The 23,692-nt window shown below is 40.0% G+C and overlaps 2 protein-coding genes and 1 non-coding gene across 8 annotated transcripts; all 3 read left to right on the top strand.

Moving 5' to 3' along the window:
* Positions 1 to 2,162: 2,162 nt before the first annotated feature.
* Positions 2,163 to 3,482, top strand: LOC116259372 (HMG-Y-related protein A-like). The gene is made up of 2 exons (XM_031637163.2): positions 2,163 to 2,355; positions 2,461 to 3,482. Exons 1-2 carry the CDS (start codon positions 2,272 to 2,274, stop codon positions 3,280 to 3,282), a joined length of 906 nt encoding a protein of 301 aa, XP_031493023.1. The 5' UTR covers positions 2,163 to 2,271; the 3' UTR covers positions 3,283 to 3,482.
* A 971-nt stretch (positions 3,483 to 4,453) lies between these two features.
* Positions 4,454 to 4,593, top strand: LOC116259758 (small nucleolar RNA snoR135). The gene has a single exon (XR_004173970.1). It is a non-coding gene; the product is annotated as a small nucleolar RNA snoR135 (small nucleolar RNA).
* A 1,843-nt stretch (positions 4,594 to 6,436) lies between these two features.
* Positions 6,437 to 23,592, top strand: LOC116259368 (probable serine/threonine-protein kinase SIS8). 6 transcript variants are annotated; one of them, XM_031637155.2, is made up of 13 exons: positions 6,438 to 7,361; positions 8,684 to 9,121; positions 10,656 to 10,759; positions 11,188 to 12,515; positions 12,653 to 12,693; positions 15,662 to 15,730; positions 17,452 to 17,552; positions 18,752 to 18,830; positions 18,927 to 19,025; positions 19,123 to 19,191; positions 20,338 to 20,387; positions 20,518 to 20,694; positions 20,783 to 23,133. In XM_031637155.2, exons 1-13 carry the CDS (start codon positions 6,864 to 6,866, stop codon positions 20,793 to 20,795), a joined length of 3,066 nt encoding a protein of 1,021 aa, XP_031493015.1. In that variant the 5' UTR covers positions 6,438 to 6,863; the 3' UTR covers positions 20,796 to 23,133. The 6 variants fall into 6 exon arrangements, 5 of the variants coding, with proteins under 5 accessions (XP_031493016.1, XP_031493015.1, XP_031493017.1 ...); XM_031637157.2 differs by lacking the exon at positions 20,783 to 23,133 and adding an exon at positions 23,146 to 23,592 and having other exon boundaries at positions 6,439 to 6,727; XM_031637153.2 differs by lacking the exon at positions 20,783 to 23,133 and adding an exon at positions 23,146 to 23,592 and having other exon boundaries at positions 6,439 to 7,361.
* Positions 23,593 to 23,692: the final 100 nt, after the last annotated feature.

The following is a 23,692-nucleotide window of genomic DNA, read 5'->3' as shown; positions in this document are numbered from 1 at the left end:
TGGTTTTTTAAAAACGAAACCATCCTTGAGCACTTTCCTTGTGCTTTGTCTTGCACACATCACCACAAAGATGGAACTAACAGAGTGCATTTTCAGTTGTAAATGGAAGCACCATTTACAGCCAATAGATATCTGGTGGTTTAGAGGATTCTGTATTTGCAGAAAAGAGGTACGCTCCTATAATAAACCATTTGGGTTCCACTGTCAAGACTATGAATATATAATGTCAGAAACATCTGTTCTCTAAATGGGCAGGAAGAAGGATGATTTGCACCTCATGTATCGAAGCAGCAATCAGTAAGACAGCGTTCAAAAAAGCAAAAATGCATTGTCTACAGATTCGAGACAATGGACAGTAAAGATGTCCAACAAACTGTAGTTTTTGATAGGCGTTCTCATATGTCAAACCTGTGAACTATTTTGCTGTTCTTGGCCATTGAAGGTCCCAAATATTCAACAGGCTTATTACAGATGACTTAACCACCTAAAGCAGCCCAATTCAACGAAAGAAAAATGCAAAAACTGTCGAGTGACGTACAATTGGATAAGAAATTAACAGAATATTCATGTTGCGACGGCCATGGTCCAAATTTGTGGATGCTATGATAAGCAAATTCACGTGCACTGTGCAGCTATTCAATTAATTTTCTTCCTGCTCTGCTCTCTATGCGACAAAAATCAAGTGTTGGGTGTGTCCTATCTCACCATGTGGTCTCCGGAACCATTAAGAGGCAACTTGGAAGGCCATCAAGCAATAGCAAGCAGAACACAATTCCTAATCCACCTATAGCAACGGGTGATAGGAGGTGAATGTGGGGGATGTTAAGTTGAACATGTCAAATTCTTCTCTGCGCTTTTTTATTGTGACGTTTTAGCAGCGGTCGGTGGGTAGATCTTACCCACACCTTTGTTCATTTGATGGGTCGGCCCTATTAGTTATCAAGCCTGCTCGGGTGGACCCCTTAAACTCGGTTCGGTCCAATAATTTTATATTTTATTGATTTATATATATAATTATAATATTTTATTATCATTAATTATATTTATATATTATTTTATATTAAAATATATATTTTTTAATTTAATCAACCGAACCGAATTAGAGCTCAAGTTTTATGTGCCGGGTCGATCTCAAGCTTAACGACAGTCAGGCTTTTCTCCTGCCACCGCCCATAATTTTGAGGAAAATGATATAAAAACTATCATTTACTCTTTTAAAAAATTAAAAATAGAGACATATTTCCACCCCATCAAAGATTTTTGAATGATATAATTAGTCTCTCGTGAAACATATTTGTACGGTACTTTTATTTACACGATTATAAACATTTGTAACTCATTTATATGGTAGTTTTTTTTTTTTTTTTAAAAAAAACTTTTAATCAAATGAATTCAGCCCGTTTTAAATTAGTAGGTATAAAATGTTGATATCCAGCCATATGGTCGCTTTCCTTCAATTATGTGAACAGCTGAAGAATAAAAAGGAACACAATTTTATATTTGCATACTAAAAAACTAGCTAATGAAACTTCCTCCTTTTGCTATGAGACTGTTCATTTTAAACGTCAATTAAAGGTGCTTGGTAAAAAAAATATTATGTTTATAGTTCACCATATATCCGCCTGCCTACTTCATAGAAGTTTCAGTTTATATCCCAAAAATGTTATGAATCATGACAACTATCATTTAGCTAATCATCATACAAGCCATTGAAAATTTTCAAAAATTCACAATAATAGACTAAAAATTCATATTAATGGGGATGATGAACTACTTCCCTTCCCTTCCTGAACTCGACAATGAACATCACCTTCATTAAAAGTTCGTTTAGGGAGAAAGAATTTGATGTGAGAAGATTAGTGACAAAAAGAAGGTAAAAAATTTTCAACAGAAAAGTTATTCGCATGATATTACTTTCCAGATAAAAGCGAAGCTGCAAGGGGGGGGAGACGTGGCCCACGAGATCACCGCCCACAGTTCGCCAAATAACGTAGAGCAGAGAGAGCGCGAGAAGGACCTGTAAGCGGCTAAAAAGCTTTGCCACGTCATCGATCCGTGTTCTCGTTTAAACCCAACTGCCCGCGCTCCGATCAGGCAACCAACGTCCACTCCCATCCGTCCGATCGAACCATCTGCACCCTTTTTAAAAATCTCATCTCGCTCGCTTCTCGGTCCCTCTGTCTCGCTCTGTGTCTGTCTTTCTCCCTCACTCTCTCTCTCTCTCTCTCTCTCTCTCTCTCTTTGTTATCTGTTTCCTACAAGGCCTCGTCAATGGCGGACAATGAGACGGAGCCGGAGAAGGTTCCCAGTATGGACGGTCCAGACTCATCTCGAAGCAACCCTTCGTATCCTGAGGTAAAGGAAGCAAACCCCGAAAATTTTGGGCCTCTTCTCCGTGAAGAACCAGGATTCAGGAAGCCCTGATAAAAACTTTTCACTTTGTACCTCCGATTTGTGCAGATGATAATGGCAGCTGTGAGAGCACTCGACGAGCCAAGCGGCTCGAGCAAGGCGGCGATTTCAAAGTACATGGCGATGAACTACCCGAACGTTTCCTCGTCTAACTCGACTGTCCTGTTGCACCACCTCCGCCTGCTCAAGGAGGGCGGATCTCTCGTCATGGACAAGCACTGCTACAAGCTCCCGTCTGAGTCTCAGGGCTCCGAGCCTAACTCTGCCCCAGTGAAGCGAGGACGCGGGCGACCGCCTAAGCCCAAGATCGGCGTTCCAACGACCGGCCTGCCCCGTCCGCGCGGCCGTCCGCCGAAGCCTAAGATCGGAGTTCCGGCAGTGGGCCCCCCTCGGCCGCGGGGTCGCCCCCCGAAGCCGAAGGTCGGAGTTCCAGCGTCCGGCTCACCTCGCCCTCGAGGTCGTCCTCCGAAGCCTAAGATTGGAGTTCCCGCCGCGGGCTCGCCTCGCCCTCGCGGTCGTCCGCCTAAGCCTAAGGTTGGAGTTCTCAGCCCAGTCGGCCCCCCTCGCTCACGAGGTCGGCCGCCGAAGAAGCCGAAGGTCGGAGTGGAAGCAACCGGCGCACCTCGGCCCCGAGGTCGGCCGCGGAAGCTCGGAGGCACCGCATCGGTTCCTACTGGAGGCACTCCTCGTCCCCGTGGGAGACCCCCGAAGCCGAAGGACCCGACTAAGCCTTCCGTCTCTCCGTCGCCAAAGGGCTCGCGGCCCCGCGGCCGGCCGCCAAAGGCGAAACCGGCAGAAGTTCCAGCAGCAGTCGAAGTCCCTACTTCGCTTCCAGCTGCGATCACGCCGGAGGTGCCGCTCGCTCAATGAGCACCGCCGTCGGTCGGAATTTCGTCTTTTCCTTTTTTTTTTTTCATTTGCCATTTTTCTTCAATTTTTTTTCTTCCTTTTCTGTTGGTAAATTGGTGGAGAACGAAATGGGGAGTGATGGCATGTCTGTAATTTACTTGTACACCGCATCTTTATCTGTCATTTTACCGGAAACGACCCACGACGCTGTCCTTCCCATAGAGGCTTCTCTCCTTTCGCGCTTGTCTTCTTGCGTATTACTCTTTCATTCCTTGCTTGTATCAAGAACAAATATCGCTCTTATTTTCAAGTTAACACTGGTTCTTGGCAAGAAAAGGTCCGGGAGATCCATCCTCCGTCGGAAAGCGACGATCATTTGCCTTTTTTTTTTTTTATAAGCTGGTTCTCTACTTTTTTTTTCTTGTTTCATTTCCTTTTTTTTTTATAATGTGCGTCTTGTCTTCATCAAGTTGAGATTTGTACACTTTTCCCCTTCTGCCATTATATTTTATTTATTTTTCTTCGTTCACGATGATTTCTGTGCCGGGTTTATGTGGGGATCCGAGCTGTGAGGGTAATAAATTTTACTTTTTTCTTGTGTTTCACCTACTCTGTTTTGGTGGCAACGGCGCTTTCTTTTTATAAAGCTGCCTCCCGCCCTGACTTTTTATTTTTTAAATCCTCGGGGTTTGAAAAGTAATAACTCCATCTCTCGATCATGCTTGTATTTTATTTTAAAAGAATTCGTTTTTGAAATCTATTTTTAACCAAGAGAAATTTGATGATTCATGATGCCCTTGAGATTTTTGTAAACATCTATTTGTTTTCTGTTTATTTAGTTCTTCTTTTGTTACTATGTTCACAGAAAAGGAAAGAAGTTCGTTTTTTCTTCGCCTGTGGCGAAATCTGTCAAAAAAAAATTGCGTCTAGTGGACTGCCCCTTTTCCGAGTTTCTCCGAATTTGCGCTTCCGAAAAATTGTTCCGTCCTTCCTAAACCATTAACAGGATAAAAATAGTGTTTGAATAAGTAGTTCTGGCTGTTGGATGATCGCCCCTTTCTTTTCCGAGGTATTACGAGCCTGCCCTAGTTGTTATTTCGTTGTTTTTGTCGGTTTCTTTTATCCAAATGTGGCACCATTTGTGTTCGTATAGAACTGGCGCATTCTTCCCTGATAGGTTGACAGAAACGGGACAGCAGGCTGTGTGTATCGGATTCATGCCTTCAATGCATTTGATTCCGAAAGAAATGCCTGCAAAAGTGAAATGGTGAAGGTGGGCAATGGACTTTCCTGATGTCATGGAATTTCTTCATAATCATCTTCCCTACATAAACATCTCCCCTATATTTCATAATGTGAAAGCTCTTTCGGTCCTTCCCCTGCACCTGGGGTCGAGCGAGGGCCCAGGGTTGTTCGGAAACTAAGTGGAGCGATATCTTCCTTTCTCGGCATACTTGTTGTACTTAAGAAAGTGAGTGGGCGCGGCTTGACTTTTCTTTTTCAGCTAGCTTTTGCTTTTGGGTGTGGGTGCTTTCAATGAAAACACACTCAGAGAGCACTACTTGGCAATAGAACATGCTCTTTTCCGTTCAACGAAAAAGAGGAAAACGGGCAGACATGTATGTATGAGCTCCCATTTTTATGGCTGGCCATTAACGTGTTTGGTTAGATCATGCACATTGGATGATCTCAGCAAGACATGCCCCTTCGCGTCTGATAAAGTCATCCGCCTCTTTGAGATTGAAGAGGCTGAAATAAATAAATTATATATCAACCGTGTAACTTTTTTTTCATCCTTCACGAATAACCAATCATTTAATGGCGGCTTGCATCTTATGCCCTTTCATTTCTAAAGCCGCAATCAGTTCTCGACACGCGGTACATTAACAAAAACAACCTGCTCAATAATTTAACATGTTTAATAAATGAAACTGAAAAACGTATTAAAGCGGATGGGTGGTTTACAAGATTACAGAAAACTTTCTTAAAATTTCGAGACCAGGAGACATGGATTTGAAGTCGCTCGTGGAACTGAATCGAACGAATGGTGCAAGTCATTACTGTTTCTCCAACAGAATGATTTCATTTATTTAATTAGTCAAAAGACTTGGACGATTCCCATACGTTCGCCTGCATATTCAATAAATTTGTATGTGCTCTTCAAGATTAAAAAAAAAAAAAAAAATCGATGCTTATCTACTCGTCATCATCGTCCGTTTCTTCTTCTCCGTATAGCGACAAAGCTAAAAAAAGCCACTCGGATAATAAGATATATTCTCTCTCTCCCTCCCTCTTTCCGGGCAAGCTTGACTTAGTAGTGACTTAAGATTCCGGAACCAGTTCTTCTGGGGGATAAAGGCGGAGACGGATCCCCTTTCAAGTAGTAGAAAATATGGGGTCAAATCTGCTTATATCAGCGATCTGGTTCTGCGTCCAATAAAATAATATTTTGGAAACTGTTTTTATTTTTTAATTATTGTAAAAAATATAAAACTGGGAAGAGAGGTCGAGTCGACGCCTATTAATGGTGACACGAATACCCATAGAGTTAGAGTTAGAGTTAGAGTTCTCTCTCCCAACAAACAAACAAACAAACAAACAAAGGCTCTGGATTTTTACTAATGCCCATAGGTTTCTCAAAAGGCGCCATGAAATGAAAAGCAGAAATTGAAGGCGAGCGGTGTGCTCGCCGAGAACCTACCTGTCTGGTAAGAGTTCGATCCCACTCGAGAATCACGCAAGTCCCAATTGCAAAGCCAACAACTCTAGTAACCTTGTGAGTTATGAACGTGCCAAATTTGATTACAAAACTTAGTCCCATTCTTGAATTGGTATAAAGAATCGAAGGCGTTCGCATGGCCGAATTTGATCCAACCCGATTACATGTAAATGTCTGATTTCATGTCCCCACCAGGATTTGAATTTGGTTTATATTATACCAAATAGGATCTATATTCCTGCCCAAATTCAAATCCAATTATACAAGATGACCGAAATTGTATGAATTAAACATTCTCCACTAAGCCGTGATTAATGAGTGATTGACCGGATTTGTAGCAATCTACAAACAGTGATGATGCAGAAAGTGGTGCCCACGACCATCCCCTGCCTTTTTGTTTTCACTCCCCCATTCAAACACCCGACTGCGCCCATCACGTGGCTTGGGGAGGTCTGCGTCGTTGCGGGAGTCGCTTTTGTAACGCCCGGGCCCCCGCGCTTTCTTTCCCGGGAAGAAAAAATCCCGAGTCCCACCGTTTTCCACTTGTACACTGGCCCTGCCGCGCGTGCTCGGACACAAGTAGTGGTTTTCCTTCTCGTTGGACTTCCGCATCACCAAGGGGGGCTCTCCTGCTGCTTCTGCTTCTCTCCATGGTGAAATTGAGGGTTGACGGGACGAGGAACGGAGATGGCTAGCGTTTCCAGCGCGTTCCGAAACCGGGTGGGAGGATCGAGGAATGCGCTAACGGTGGGTTCCTTCGTCGTCTGGTTCTTCAATTCCGAGATATCATCTTCTGGCGGGAACTGGGGTTAGGGTTTTCGGTTGCGTTTCTTGCCCTGCTGTTGGAATTGTGGCACCTCTGTGCTTTTGAATCCATTCGGGCATGAAGAACCTCCTCAAGAGGCTGCATATCGTGTCCGAGCAGCCGGACGATCGCGATGCACCCGAGGGTCCGGCTTTGGGCACGTCGTCGGAATTGTCTGTTGGTGGGAAAGTTTCCCCAACGCGTTCTTCTCCTTCTGTGTTGCGCGGTGAGCAGAAGGCGTTGACGGGGTTTTCCGCATGGCTGAATAGCGTTGCTAGGGAGAGCCTGGATAGTTCCGACGGCCGTGAGAAGGGCGGCGAGGACTTCTCCGGTGCGCGTGCAGTGGGCGCGTTGAGTAGTGCCGCAGATGCGCCGGACTCTTTGCCGAATGTGGAAAGTCAAAGCTCACGTCTGATGCGTCCGTTGATGCAGGAAGAGTATCAGATACAACTTGCTTTGGCGCTAAGCGCGAAAGAAGATCCGGAGGCCGTTCAGATAGAAAGAGTGAAGCAGATTAGTCTTGGTTCTTGCCCACCACAGTATACTCCTGCTGAAGTTGTTGCTTACAGATACTGGGTTGGTCCTCGGGCTATCATGAATGGTTCTCCTAAATTGGCCGACATTAGTGTTTACAGAAACTGCATAGTTCTACTATTTTGCGTGAATAGTTTGTTGCACTTCATTCATAGAACCATTCGTCCTCGTCACCATGTCTATTATATGCACTCACGTTTTTCCGCTTTCATATGGTTTGAACATTGCTTCTGTTAAAAGAATGTATAATTTGTAGAATAATTTCAATCTTTTAATAATTGTGATCAATGTTACTACCACGAAGCATCTGCTCGTGTACGCAGCTGATTGAACCTCATTACTTTTCCGTAGGTTGCAGTTGGATGATTTTCGGCTACTACATTATCTGTGAATCGCTCCATATCCCTTAGTCGAACATCTTCTCTTCCTTCAGTTCGTTAGTTGTTTTAGGCTTTAAAATGGTTTGCTTGCTTGTTTTAGTTCTGCAGAATATGGATTGTCACGTTATTTGAGTATGAGTTTGTTGTTATATGTCCTTGTATTTATTTTGGTTGACCTTGTGGCTAAGTTGCGATTAATTCTTTCTTCTATTAAAACAGGATTTACCAAAACTTGGGTTTCATAAAGTAGGATGTTAGTTTCTTTAGATTTTCATTCTCTTTCCTTAATTTTTTGGAGTGCTTTTGATTGGCACTCGAGTCATTGACACAATAGCATATGGTATAATTGGAATTACTTTAGTTGTAACTTTAAAAATAAATTAAGGGCAGAGGTAAGGTGTGGCTGGCAGGGGCCAAGTTCACCCCCCAGGATTTTGAAATTCAAAAAGTTTACCTCTTAAAATTTTTAAAATTGCTAATTTGGCCCCTATAAAATTTTTGCAAAAAATATGTAGCCCATGTGAAAAACTGTAAAATTTTATTTAATCATGCCATTTATCATGTTCGGCCCCCTTAAGAAAGAAAACCCTATCTCCGCCACACTTGATGCATGATCTTTAAAATTTACCAGTATAATTTATGTTGTGTCTTCTTAATCAAACATTCAGTCATCATAGGCCAATTTAGACTTAGCCGGGCAAGTAAGCTACTTATAAAGTATTTCTGTACATGAATTCTACAATTGCTTTTGCATTGCCAGTGGATGCACATAGTGTGAATTTTCTCTAAGACTAATTGATCATAAGTTGGTGAGTTAGTATCTGGATAAAATGGGAAGTTCTGGTTGTATCATTTTGTCTTCACGATGTTATTTGAAGAATTTGAAAGCTCACAAAATGCAGATACATTTGTGAAGCATCCTTTAAAATGTTTATATCAGTTCTTGTTTATGTTCTAATGCTAGTTATGGTTTACACTTTACAGAATTACAATGCACTTGATTATGATGACAAGATCTTAGATGGGTTTTATGATCTGTATGGAATCCTAGCAAAATCAACGACAGAGAAGATGCCTTCTCTGGTTGATCTCCAAGGAACACCTGTCTCTGGTGTTATCAGCTGGGAGGTTGTTTTGGTTAACAGAGAAGTCGACACTGAACTATTAAAACTCGAACAGAGAGCTTTGACGATGTCTCTTCAGTCAAGATCAGAATCTCATGGTAAGGTTGGAATAGATCTGCTGCAAAAAATTGCCGCTTTGGTTTCTAATCACATGGGTGGACCAGTTGGAGATCCTGATGGCATGTTGGCATCTTGGAGAGCTTTAACTAATCAGCTAAGATTATCAAACAGTAATATGGTTTTACCTCTTGGTTCTCTGACAGTTGGTTTGGCTCGTCATAGGGCACTGTTGTTCAAAGTAAGGGACTCATCTTCATGTCCTTTCAACTCTCATGCCACCATGTATGTCTTATTGAATGCCTGGAAAAAAAAAATGATGCTATATTATCAGCTTCTATATTTTTTTGCACTATGATTTTATCTATAATTATACAGATAGGCATGTATGAAAAATACATGTAGGTATATTGGATCTCCTAGTAAACTGTAACACATTTTGTTTCAGTGAACATACTAGTAAGCATATTTAAGCTTCATGACTTTATCCGATTAAAGCAGCTGCTGGATCAAACTTGTGCTCCAAGTAATTGAATGGCTGTGTGTCTGTCTATCCCGACCAAATGAATTATCAACTAGATCATTTATTTTCAAAAAGTCATACCATATCTTCTCGCATGGTCGTGCTCATATTTTGTGGAGAATAAAGGTGAATGGGGTGGAGACGTTTGTCCTAGTTTCCTGTGCAGGACATGTATCTTCTGACTGTGGATACTCTAATCTCTGTGTTATCTAGTGTAGGCAGTTTCGATGATGACATCCAAATGTCGTAGACCTGGGCAGCCACATTTCATGTGGCTTTAGACATCAATAAGGAAATATCTCTGAAGTGCAAATTAAATTTCATAAAAATTTGTCTCCGGTAGAAACTTGCAGGTTTATGGTTGGCCCTAGAGCTGGACGAAATGGTATATTAGGTTGTGGAAAGCATTTTTATCATCATTAGACTGAAACTATAGACTGTCATATTCATAATTTCAGAATCAATTCAACTCAATTGCATGCAATGTTTCTGTGCCTTGAAATAGAAGTTATGCAATATGGGTTTTGTGGTTCTGTGTCATGCCCCAAATGTTTAGTCCCGTATTGAAGATTGTGATGAATCTTCAAGGGTTTATAAAGGAAGTGATTACCATAAATGGTTGTCTTGGTTCCTAGCCTTTTTGGGGTTGGAACCGAAACTACTAGGGGGCAGGTTGTTATATTGTGCCTACTTGTAAGTGCATGATCTCATCATCTCTCTTTCTCTCTCGTACACAGGCACACACTTATGCACACACGTACAGAGCTTCATGTACATAGAGGATGGATTTGGGGCTGTCTTCAGAAATCAGGCTTGTGTTATTTCCTGTGTGAATTTTAGTTTGGATTCTTATCTAGTTGAACCCATTATGATGTTCTATTTGGTTCTGCCATACAATAAATAAAAAAAATGACCTGATTTTAGACTCAGAGGTGCATCGAGTTGGATTAATTTTCAGTTCAGTAGGACTGACATTTGACTTTTCTATTGGTTTATTTGACTTTCTTTAACTGCACAAGTCATTCAATTATGAGCATATGTCAGTAGGATCCAGTGAAGAAAAGGTGGTTGGTATCTATTTCGTTCTCCTATATGGTTAACTTACTATAAGGGCTGGACCAAGTGAACAATGTCCAAGTTGACAACTTGCAATTTCCTGTCAATTATGTGAAATTGGGTCAGCACTCTGCTGCTTGCTTCTTTGAAATTCCATTTTATGACTGATTAAACACAAGAATGTTTTGAACTTCAGGTTTTGGCAGATGCTGTTGGGATCTCGTGTCGTTTGGTGAAAGGGAGGCAGCATACAGGATCAGATGATGTTGCAATGAATATTGTTAAGATTGATGATGGAAGGTAAATATGCCCTTATACCCATATTCTCCATGTTATGGTGGTCAGAACTTTCAGGCTGAAATAAAGATTGTAGACATTAAATTACTCATTCCAGCTTCCTTTGGTTAATTCATTTCTGAAGTTAAGTAGAGCTGGATTACGTTTAATCACCAAAACATATTTTTTTTCGTGACATGTTTAACTGGAAGAATTTCATGTTGGTTTCATTTAACACAATCTTGACTGTGTTGTGTTGTTCTCATCCAAAGATAGTGGAGCTTCCAATATTTCTGGTGTCCTTACAAATTGGAATGCCGTCAGATTCCCTTTTATGTGTTTCTCTCACACCTTACACATCTATGCTTGTTTTTCTGATTTCATGGTCAGACTTATAAGTTATAACGTCAGGAAATATAAATGTGAGTTTCCTTTTGCTGATGAAAATATAGTTGTGGCAGAGAGTACATTGTTGATCTTATGGGTGTCCCTGGTAGTCTCATTCCATCAGATGCACTTACAGCGCAGACTGAGTGTGAAGCAGCTATCACTGCAGATGATTCGTTTCCTGAAGGTGTGGAAAATCTTAATGCATTATATACATCTTCAGGTGCTACAACTTCCTTTGAGGGTTATGCACAAAAAGAGGTGACTTTTTGTTCTGGGGAATGTATTCCTTCCAAAGATGAGGTAGGTCGTGAGAATGATTTGGATGAGCCAAGTTCTGGTGAGACTTATGGAGCTAATTCTATGCGAAGGCAGCCTACATCATGTAGCGGTCAGGAAACTGATGTGGTCTTAGGGGATTTTATGAATCCCTTGAAGGAGGACTTGGAATCATTATCCTCCTCTAAGCAGAGATATCCTTATGCTCATGTCAGATCTCCTTCTTGGACGGAAGGCATTGGCTCCCCAGCTGCGAGGAGGATGAAAGCAAAAGATGTTTCACAGTACATGGTTCATGCTGCAAAGGAGAACCCAAAGTTAGCAGAGAAGCTATATGATGTGCTACTTGAAAGCGGAATTGTTGCTCCTTCCAGATTATTCTCTGAGCGTCCAGCCAATATTCTGGAAATTCAGTTGAACACGGACAGTGGATGGTCTGAAGATGTCAGTGAGGAAAAGGATAGAAATGGGACCCTTAATGCAGAACAAGCAAATCTTGGCACAGGCTATGTGCTGCCTCCTGTACCTTCACATGGCATTCCATCAAACACCGTTCAGTTAAGGCCATTGGAGCAGCAAAACCTTGTGGAGGATTTCGGATCCCATCTTCCAATTGATATTGGAGAAACAAATGCAGCATTCCAGGTCTCATCTCAGTGTGAAGAATCTACTTTGCCAGGTCCAATTCTAGAGGAGAAGCCTGTTTTCAAACTCAAAAGTCAAATTCCTGTTGCTGCAGCTGCTGCAACAGCTGCTGTTGTTGCATCTTCTGTGGTAGTTGCTGCAGCCAAATCTGGTGGCAACCGAAACATTGAAATTCCTCTGGCAGCTGCAGCAACGGCTACTGCTGCTGCTTTGGTGGCTACAACTGCTGTTGTTAATTGTCAAATTAATGGGGAAGCTGAAGCGTCACAGATAAAAAATCCTCATGAAGTGGCTGCTTATTTAGCTGATGGTGGTGAACAAGGGATAAGTTCTGCACATCATGAGGATGAGGCAAAATCAAACAAATCTATTGGGAATGAAATTTCCAACGCTGGTTTGGTGCTCGATGATGCAACTGAGTTTGAAATTCTGTGGGAGGAAGTCATCTTGGGTGAGCGTATAGGATTAGGTATTATACTTCAGCACAATACTTATCAAATTTTGATTCCTTTAAAAATTAAATTTTTTTGTCATTAGTATCACAAGAATGCCTCAACGTATCATGATCCTAAGACCTTGTCGGCATGATGATTTTATATTGTGCAGGATCTTATGGGGAAGTTTATAGAGGAGATTGGCATGGAACGGTATGTTTATTTGATCTTGGATTGTCATTTTTACATTGTTTCTATGTGTGATAACTTTTAAAATAGTACTATTGATGCTGCATTTCCATGTAAATCATGCGTCATGCAGTGTTTTGTACTTCATGCTATGTAACATAAACATGCCAAACCAGGCACCGCTTCCGCATTGACTGAGTTGGATACCACCTATGTCACATAGGTACGGGTACGGGTGCCGGTGCGGGTACGGGTACAGACCATTTTTAAAAAAATTGGGTGCGGGGGTACGGCCGTACACACACATGCACATACATATATAGAAGTTAAAATGAAGAAAAAAGAGGGAAGTGGGACATTAAAATGAGGGTTTCGAAAATTTTAACGTTAAAATGGTTTAAAAAGTTAAAATGTAAAAATCGTTAACATTAAAATTGGACAAATTTGGACTCAGTCAACATTGACCGAGTTTGAAAAAGGTCAAAAATGACCTTGGGTGCGTTGACCGCACCCGGTACGGTCAACGCAGTACCCTGCCGTACCCGTACCCGTACCGTGCGGGTACCGTGTGATAGAGGATACCACTGATTTCACCCACTCTTTTTTGTCCATGGTGGGTATTTACAGTGAGTTGAAAAAAAGAAAAAGAAAACCTACATTACCTGCACCGATTCATCAGCGTCCTTCTGGTCTTGCTGCTTCTGGTGATAGGTGATCAGCTACGTAACAGTGATGATGCTTACTGCTATGGCTTTCTCTCTAGTGATCGACAACTAATCCATGGGGTTAGGTGGCCCCAAATCTCCTGACACGTCCATTGCCTTCCACCAAAGGTAGAGCCCGCCTCCCTATCATGCCAGCCCATGCCCAAGGAGGCCAATGGCTCAGATGAAAATGCTTCTTCTAATTTTTTTTTTTGCAAACCCCCCCCCCCCCCCCCCCTCTCTCTCTCTCTCATTTTATCAAGGACAGCACCCTTTGTCGTCTTTAAGTATGAGCTCTCTCTTTTAATTCCATTTGATAAGAGACAACCTTTGTTGTCTGTGTCGTCCTTTTAAAAGGATGGCACATTCATTTCAGTTTTCAAAAGAGGTCCATACCCTTTGAAATTTGGATTAAAATAGCCCTAAAAATAAAACCTTATTTACAATAATGGTAATGACTAACAAATGAAAAGAGAAAATGTGGACAAATAAAGTTATCAAAAAATTATATAACAGGACTATATATATATATATATATATATATCTCCCTGAACCCGCACACGCAATGTTATAAAAGGCGTAGCGTATCGCGTATCGGTCGGGCCGACCTATACGCCGTATCGTAACGTATCGCAAACGTAGCGTAGCATATCATAAAATTATTTTTTTAATTTTAAAAAATATTTAAAAATCATAAAAAGTAGAGAAAAATCATTAAAAATCTGAAAAAAATGAACAAAAAATCAGAAATTAAGAAAAATGTATTCAAATATTAAAAAGATTATCATACATAAGGAACATTCATGTGTATTAACGACACATTCCAAAATAAGAAATCAAATTTTCAAGAATAACATATAAGCATCCATCACGATTTTAAACTTGAAAATTTTATAGAATCTTAGGACTTAGATTACATCACAATTTTATAAGTTCAAAACATATAGTTATCATCTTTCCTGATTCAACGATAATATCTTCCAAATTGATGAATCCTTGGTTATTTTTTATGAAAATGGGCAAAATCTCTCCCTCCTACTTCTATTGGAGTCTTTAAATACAAGAAGAGAGAGGGGGAGGAGTGTTTAAACTTTTAAAAAATAAAGAAATATGTGTTTTCTCCCGTATCGTACGATACGGACGCGTATCGTGTTTCAAACACGTATCGTATAGGTTTTCTTGACCTATACGATACGTATCGTACAATACGCGTCCGTATCGTACGATACGGATAACATTGCGCACACGTGAAATTTTGATAATTACTGCACCTGCACCTTGCACCTGTGTGACATAGACTACATGCTTGTAATGCCCACATATGTACAACTATACATGCATATACTTATATGTGTGCATTAAACAATTGTGCATATATTGTCGAAATTTTGGCTAAAAATTTATGCTTTTTCAAGATCCTAATATTTGGTGGTTCTCAAGTTGAGGGTGATTATTTGCTATCATGGAAAAGGAGTAAACGGCTAAGGTTGACCTGCGTTTAGCAGTTTTGAGCAACCAATGCCGCCAAATGAGAAATTCAGAACTATGTTTCAAAATTAATGAAAAAAGGCGCTTCAGATGAAACTTTTCTTTTTGTCTTTTCAAGTACTGTGCATGTCTTTTGGCTTCTTAACTTTTACACCCTTTAGGTTAAGTGGATGCTGAGTATTCACATTATCACACAGACATGCAGGCATACACGCAGCTCTCTTCAAACTTTCAATAATAAAAGGATGATCCTAATGGTTGTCTAAATTGCTTTATGATGACATGCAAAATAAACATCAAAAGGTGCTTTGCATTGGATAAGTTTGTTTGGAAGATGAATATTCTTGTTCTCATGGTTTAGAGGCCTCACCCTCAAAGGACGTTTGTTTGCCATTTCTGGAACACACAGAACAGGAACACCCAGTCCTCCCATTCCCCCGTGTTCCAAAAACAGGCCAGAATGTGTTGGCTTGTCCCTTTATGCTGTCTGCATTAAGCAGGACGGCACGGACTGACACTCCATATGTAATATGGAGCATCCATCCTTCCATGTTCTGAATAAATGGCAGAATTCCACAAACAAATTCAACCCAACACATGGAATGCACAGTCTGCTCATTCGGCCTTCTCACATTTGAATGTAAATAAGGGCCTTGTCGTATTATATATCATCTTATTATATTGCCCTGCAAACAACTGACTATTGGATGAGAAAATTTTCTTGCTTAAGTCACTCATTGGGAGTCTCATCTTAAATTGTCGTAGCATAAAAATATCTCATGTGCTTCTGTATTTTTAAGGAAGTAGCTGTTAAGAGATTCCTGAACCAAGATCTCTCAGGTGTCGCACTTGAAGAGTTTAAAACTGAGGTGTGCTCCTTATGTTCTTTCCCTTTGTTCATTTATTTGTCTCTATATGTCCACATGGATGTGTTTGTGAAACTCTATTGGTACATTTTGGTGACATTGCATGAGATTATTAGCCTGAATAATAAATGCAAGAATCATTCTTCTAGCCACTAGTTGGATAATGCCCTCAAAAAATTTAGAAAGCAACAAGTCTAATAAGATAATAAATCGATCTGAAAATGGAGAATGATCAATGATAAGAATGACAAAAGTGGCCTCAAATGCAAGGACTGATCTTATGAAATGCTGTTTAGATATTGTGGGAGAAACTATTCCCAATCACTTTCCCCAAGCTCGGCCTTTGAAATGTCAACTCCAGATAAGAAGTACGGGTTAAATTGTTTGTTCACATTGTTGTACTCAGTTTAGGACCTTGGAGTAAGCAATATGAACTTATGAAGTAATATGTGTGTCCGTGTGCATTTTTTCCTGAACTGCGAAGCTCTATGTCTGAAATTCCAACTTTACCGTGTACACCATATTTACCTCTTCCTGTTTAATGTGCTATATGAGTAAAGAATTGCTGCTTGTTTATTGAGTTGTGTCCCATCTTCCACAAGAAGTGTTTAGGTATAGAGAAACACTATGAAACTCCTTAGCCTTACCTTGAACCTTGTTTTGTATGTTGGATAGAAAGGAGGAAGGCTGAGTAAGTGCAAATCCTATCAGAAGGTGATCATAAGCATGAGGATGATGAATAACCTTTTCACTGCTTCAGCACTAGAAGAAGTTTTTCAACAAAATCTCATGTGGCATTCTATGATCTATACTTTTTGATTGCATAAACATTCCTAGTTCTTGTCTATAAATCTGACCTTTTGCCTGTTACACAGGTTGCTTGGTAATCTATGATTTCCTTAAACAGTAATTGCACATATGTTAAACTTTTCTTGTTGCAGTGACAAATGACAATCTGTAGGCTGTAAACTGATAGACATTTGGTCAAATTTAGGAACACTTCACGTTGCCTGTAGTAATGCATATATACAATATCGTATGATGCTGTTGGATGATTGTTTTTCTATTTTAGCTTTATGATTTAACTGATATGACTACGCATGTTTCAATGATTTAAATCGACTGTTTTCTGCTGGCTGGACTAGTTTGTTTTTAGACATGCAGGGTGAGCATTTACCCTGTAGTGTTTGATCCTGAGACTATGGTCTACTAATCTGGCTTCCACACCTATACCGTGGGGTGATTCTTGATCTTTATGGAGTGATTCTTGATCTTCAGGAGTCAACTGAGCTAGGTCTGTTCCTTCATGGTGATATTGGTAGTATGTGGTTTATCACATTTCTGAATACCTTAATGAATTTGTGGCGGGCCATTTTCATCAATTGGCCTGTCTGCTCATGTAACTGAATTATGTAGAAATTTCTTTCAGAAAATAAGGTTTCCAATTCTAATGACATTTCATGTGCTCAGTTGCAGATATTTCATCTTTTTATGCATGTAAGGGGACTGATTCCTTTTACGTCTCTGTCTTAGCAGTTTTTAAAATTCATTTTTTATCTTAATTTGCTTTTGTTAGTAACTCCAGTGTCTTTTTTTTTTGTGACAGCATTTGATTTCTCCTATTAACAGTGACATCATCTTGTGACCATTTTATGCCATGTCGTTTTGCTTGTCATTTGTGAAATGGAAATGACAGCTGATTTGGTTATTTTTCTCTTTCCAAGGTGAGGATTATGAAAAGGTTAAGGCATCCTAATGTTGTCCTCTTTATGGGAGCTGTAACACGTGTTCCTAACCTTTCAATCGTTACAGAATACCTCCCTAGGTATGCCAGAACTTATGTAGCTTTGTTTTACTTACAACAATTTTGTTGTAATTTAGTGAGCTTGATGGTTTTCTACCTTCGCATCAATACATTTTAGAAATATTTACTTACTCTATAGCAACAATTGGCTGGTTTAGTCTTTCAGATCTATACATTTATCCTTTAGCCAGTGAATATGAGAGTTAAATCCAGACTTGCTGAAACTGCATGTCAGTGTCATTACTTATCAAGACTCTGTTTTTCTGCTATGATTATCTTTACTCTTTACTTGCATCTTGCTGAAACTGCATGTCAGTGTGATTATTTATCAAGACTCTGTTTTTCTGCTATGATTATCTTTACTCTTTACTTGCATCTTGCTGAAACTGCATGTCAGTGTCATATTTATCAAGACTCTGTTTTCTGCTATGATTGTCTTTACTTGCATCTAAAGAGTTTAAATGCCAGTGCAGCCAAAGTGATGCTTTATTCAAATCCTACATGTCCCTTTTATGTTTGTCCTTAAAGCTGACTGTTTCAGGCTTCCCCTGAAGTCTGGTCTGTATATGCATGTAGCATTCAAGGGTTTGGATTTTTCTCACCATTCTTTATGGCCAGTCAACAAATTCTTTTGGCTGTTACAGTGTCTATTCTCAAATTGGAGGTTTCCATTTTGATGAGTAGAAAGTAGATTTTTCAAAATAAAAATATTCACAAATAACATGAAACAAAGGGGAGGATAGAAACAACAAAACGTGACCGGGCCTGAGACCTATACATGAAAATCCATTCTATCATTTGATTGCTGGTTTAGTAAAGCCATGCTATGAATATTCACTCTGTCTGAAAGATGATGTTCATCGGTGTTAGCTCCACTAGTCACCTATCTGGCTACCTTCTATGCAATAAAAGGACATGAATGGCAAATTGTTTCGAAATCTCTAATCTCCTAGTTCATCTGTCTACATTTGGTAAACTTGCGTACAAATTGGATTCCACCCGCTGAACCAGAGAGTTTCCCTAGTGAATGGACAACCTGTAAGTTCACTGAGATGCTGTCATCACATGAACTGCATATTTTTAGCTTGAAGGTTGTCAGTTAGAAGTTTTCTTATGAAAACTGTTGAACCACACACATAATCCTCCTTTCTATTAGTGTATTTTGGCATAAAATTCTTCTGGATGTTTAAGCTGCAGTTGCCGTTCTTTCTGCGTTCCAGGGGCAGTTTATACAGGTTACTTCATAGGTCTAACTGTCAAATAGATGAAAGAAGGCGTTTGAGGATGGCACTTGATGTTGTATGGTTGCAAACTTTACTTTTTCTCAAGAATTATGTCAATAGTAGATTCCTACCAGATGGAAAAAACTACTACTTGTTTTTATATTGCTGACAGGCTCGTGGGATGAATTATTTGCATAAATGTTCTCCAGTTATAGTACACCGGGATCTAAAGTCTCCAAATCTTCTTGTCGACAAGAATTGGGTTGTGAAGGTAGTATTGATTATGGTTCCTCATTGAAGGCATCTAGTAAATTGTTTATTTTAGTCTCCTTTTCTTGTCACTAAAGTCTACTATTATTGGCATTCAGGTTTGTGATTTTGGACTATCACGAATAAAGAACAGTACTTTTCTTTCTTCAAGGTCGACATCTGGCACGGTAAGATTCTTCCTCTTTTATGAAGCTGCCATGAGAACGAAAACTGGTACTAGAAACATATAGATTTCCAAATTGTGGTCGATGAATTTTTGGGAATCACTAAGCTTCTTCGTCCTTGAAGAAGAATTTTAGATACTATTATATGTTGTTATTATGTCATTTATTATTATTTCTTCATGTGTTCCTTGTTGACTTTTTGTCATGGAGATATTTTATATTCTGTCCCTCAAAGAGATATTGCTCAAAACGAAGTGTCTCATACAGACGTTTAGGTGAATCAATTGTTGCATTATGTGTTGGCATTTTTCTTTCCTTTTACCTTTTTCTCTGCAGAGCATATCACGCATCCTTCCTTTTTTTTTTTGTGGGAAATCATGAAGTTATGTCCTGAATTTATGCATGCAGAAATTGGATTCTTGTACTTTGGAGGGATTGTCTAATTGTTGATCATGATGGATTAGATTACTCTACATAAAGGTAACAAATGAAAGTGAAGAAACAAATGGGCCATAGTGCTGACATTAAGGATCTACCTATCAATAAGGCACACTTGTTTCCTTAGAGTTATGTAGTGGTAGTGGCATTAAGAGTTTTAAGGCTGTGTACCAAGAGCAAGTATGTGAAGCAAAAAATGCTGCAAGCATCTCGATATCACCTTTCAAGAATGTTGAATTTATGTACTTTTCTTAAACTCTCAACCATTTCTTTAGAAGGTTTCAAAAGTTGAGGTAGTTAAAGCGTCCAAGAATTTGATGAACCATAACTCATTGTCATCAAAACCTGTTCAAGGTTGTCATATACATTAAGCTTTTGCATGACTCAGTGAGTCAGTGTCTAAGCTTCTGACAATTATGTTTTGTTTCCTCGAATTTTTTTACTTGACAGTGAGCTAACTCTGCAATATCATTACCTGTCATTTCTAAGTTGTCACACTTACGTCTTATTCATGATAGTGAGGCACTATAACCTTGTTCATTTTAAATGGTCATACTTTTGGACCTTTGGTTGCTGACATCATGTTTTTTGGGTTTTTGTCTTGCTCATGAATAATTGACTTGAAGTGCCAAACCCTGTTTCACATTCGTGTTGAGATGTAAATTTTCAACAGAATTGCTTCATATTTGTAATTCTTGTTGTTCTCCACAGGCAGAATGGATGGCTCCTGAAGTACTTCGGAATGAACCTTCGGATGAAAGGTAAGTTATAATCAAACACCAATAGCTTGTATCCTTTCATTAACATGAAGACCTTAGATGTTACCCCGACACATTTTCTGTTTGTTATGGGATGTCATAGCTAAGAGCATATATGGTCCGTAACTTGAAGGTGTGACATCTATAGCTTTGGAGTCATTTTATGGGAGATCACAACCTTGCAACAACCGTGGGCTGGAATGAACCCAATGCAGGTTGTGGGTGCTGTCGGTTTTCAAAATCGTCGTCTTGAAATTCCAAATGGTGTGGACTCAGCCATTGCAGAGATAATAACAAAGTGTTGGGAAACGTAAGTATCACTTACACCTTTTTACTTCCTGAATCTAGTTGCAGTACACATTATTTTTAATGTGTCATCTCACATTTTTTCCCCGCAGCATAAGATTTTAAGGAGTGTGGGGAGTCATCAAACCTAAAAAGGTTATTCAAATAAATGATGTTTAATACATAATATTAGTCTTAAACTCTAGTACTGTGATACATAAGCCTCCCAGTAATGTGAATGCTTCTAGTTTAGTTGGTCCCACATTGGCAGGTCTGTACTGATAAAAATCGGATGGCACTTTAGGCAATTGAATCAGATGCTTAGGCCCAAGCTCATCTCCTATGAGCAGGTAAAAGTTTGCAGAGTGATTTATCTATTGAACAGATTGGATAAACTGAAAGGCCTTCTTGTGGATTTGCTGGATTAAATGTTTTTATTAGGGTCTCTATCACTCATCTAAAATTGAACGAGTCAAGTATAGCAGTCAGTCATACGGGGATGGTCCTTCCTCCCGACGCTTTTGTCTTACCTCATAGAAAACGATGTTTACAAGTGTTTTTCTGCCAAACTAACCAACAAATGTGCTTTAATGGTCAAATGACTTTTGAATTGGTTATTTTTACTTACGGTACAGAATATCTCAAACTTCTAAACTGCGGCCTTTCATTCATTCAAAGTTCTTACAAAGTCACTTCTGCGTATTGAGAAGTTCTGAACTAAAAGCTATTTTTTCTTCTGAAGTTTTAAGTCGTGGGAATTAAAACTGCTTGTTGAAAGGAAACTGAAAAACATGATCTTATGAGTAGGATTGGGTGTTCCTGAAGGATTGGGTGCATGGCTGGGTGCGTTTCTCCCATAATTCTTAGCTTGTGTTATCCAACGGAAAGTTGGCTGGGAGTTGGTCTCGTGACCTTTATTGCCAGTGAATAGTGTGTGCATAAAAAAATGGAGTTAGATGAGCACCTATACAAAAAAGGAAAACGAGGATGCAATACATACATCAGTGAGCTAGGGCAACTGCCAACTAGGAGGTCAGAACACAGCCTCCTGCTTACACGTTGCATCAGCCAGTTGCACTGGCAAAAAAGGACACCAGGTGCAGCCGATCATTACCCTGTCTGATGTTTGCTACAGGACTTAACACCACCACCTCTTCACTAGCCTTCCCACTTCAATTGGCATGTCCGTAGAGCTGAACTGCACCCGGTTATACCATTTTGCCAGCCATTTCTGGTTCATGTGCACTTTGATTCAGAACTATATTTCATTCTTAGCATCCTTCCACAGAATTCTTCTCCCAAATTTCCTCACGACCCGATCCCATACTTTCACTGCTCAGCTGCCGTCAAACAGAAAGCCTATTTGTTTCTTCATCCTTTCCACAAATAGAGCACCAATTAGCCAGCTGCATTCCTCTCTTCTGCATATTGGCACGGGTGGGGAGTTTGTTATCGCATGCAAGATACATGAACCAGCATGCTCTAGAAATTTGTTCTTCTCCCCATAAAAACATGGTCATACATCTTTCAAGCTGTTCAATGGTTGCTCTGGGAATTTTGGTTTACCTGCAACCAAAAATTGGTATAGTGGCAAGATTATGCTTTATGAGACATAGTTTTCCCCCACAAGAAGGCATATTAACCTTCCAAATTTCCTATTAGTTAACTTCCATATGAACTTCCCCAATAACCAACGTTTCTCTGCAAGGCTCGTCCGTGAGGTCCCCTGTTATTAAAGGCAGCCCCAAGCCTCTTTACCCTATCCTAATTTTGCAGCATTCGACTTTTTCCATTCCAGAATGTTACGTCATATCATTTTGGAATTTGTTGTCAACGGTAAGACTAGTTTTGGCTTCCAATTCCTCTGGCATCATTTTTAATGGCCTGAATAGATCTGCGGGTTTCCCGATTGAACAACATAACATCGTCTGCAAACATGACAGAGAAGATACTGTGCTTTGATCTTGGCACGGGCCATATCTTCCTGTTCATTACTTTCTCTTTATTCCTCTTGGAAAGACCTTTATAGTTATTATGAACAAGATATAATGATAGAGGATCCCCCTGACGCAGCCCTCTGCTGCTCCAAAAATTCTGCCTTATTTACAACACCATGCGTCATGTTACATTGCACCCACTTTGTGCAAAAGCAACTACACAAGTCATGTTACGTTGCACCCACTTTGTGTGGGTGGCTCCCTGAGTGCATCAAATATGCACTAACATCCTTTGCATCCTCAGGACAATCACTTTAGTTACCATCTTATAAATTGTGTTCCCTGAAGTCTTCTATTCGTCCAGCTTCCTTGTATTTTGGTAAGAGCATTACGTTAGTAAAATTTATGCTTTGACCATCCTACCTGTCCTGAAATAAGTTATCTTGTGTTATCCTGGAAAAAGTGAGCTTGTATTATCAAAATTCTTTACTTTGTGTAACTCAACTGCCTGCATTGTAAAATATATCTCCATCTTGTAGTGATCCAAAGTTGCGTCCATCCTTTGCTGAGATAATGGAGGCATTAAAGCCTCTGCAGAAGCCAATTAAAGAGAGCATACAAGTGGGCCAGCAAATTAAAAAGTTATAAGTCAACGGCAAAGCAACGACTTCTGAGAGAGTGACTATGGTGGTTCTAATGGATTAGGGCTGAGCAATATACGTGAAGGAGAGAAAAAGAGAGCATTTGTTAGATGTGAATGTGCATACAACAAATTTTTTCCCCCAAAAAATGTCCCCCCTTCTGGATACGGTTGGTTTGGTGGTTGTTCCCTTCGAATCTGTAAATGTGACAATATTCCCGTTCAGTGAGGTGTTCAATTATTTCCTCGCTCCCATGTAATTTCCAATAAAGTTGTTGTAAATCCCAAATACATTACTTTGTGTTAATGCCATGAAGAAAATGTATATACCGCTCCCCTTTTTCCTCATCGTGCTGGATTTGCGCAGCGAGTTAGTAACCGCTACAGGGGAGCTTCTAGGTCAACGCCGTTACGAGCTGGGTTTGCAGAGAGCCATGTGCCATCAC

Source organism: Nymphaea colorata, chromosome 8, assembly GCF_008831285.2.
Source record: "Nymphaea colorata isolate Beijing-Zhang1983 chromosome 8, ASM883128v2, whole genome shotgun sequence".
NCBI lineage: Eukaryota > Viridiplantae > Streptophyta > Magnoliopsida > Nymphaeales > Nymphaeaceae > Nymphaea > Nymphaea colorata.
The sequence above is the reverse complement of the archived record's forward strand: the minus strand, read 5'-3'. Positions and strand labels throughout refer to the sequence as shown.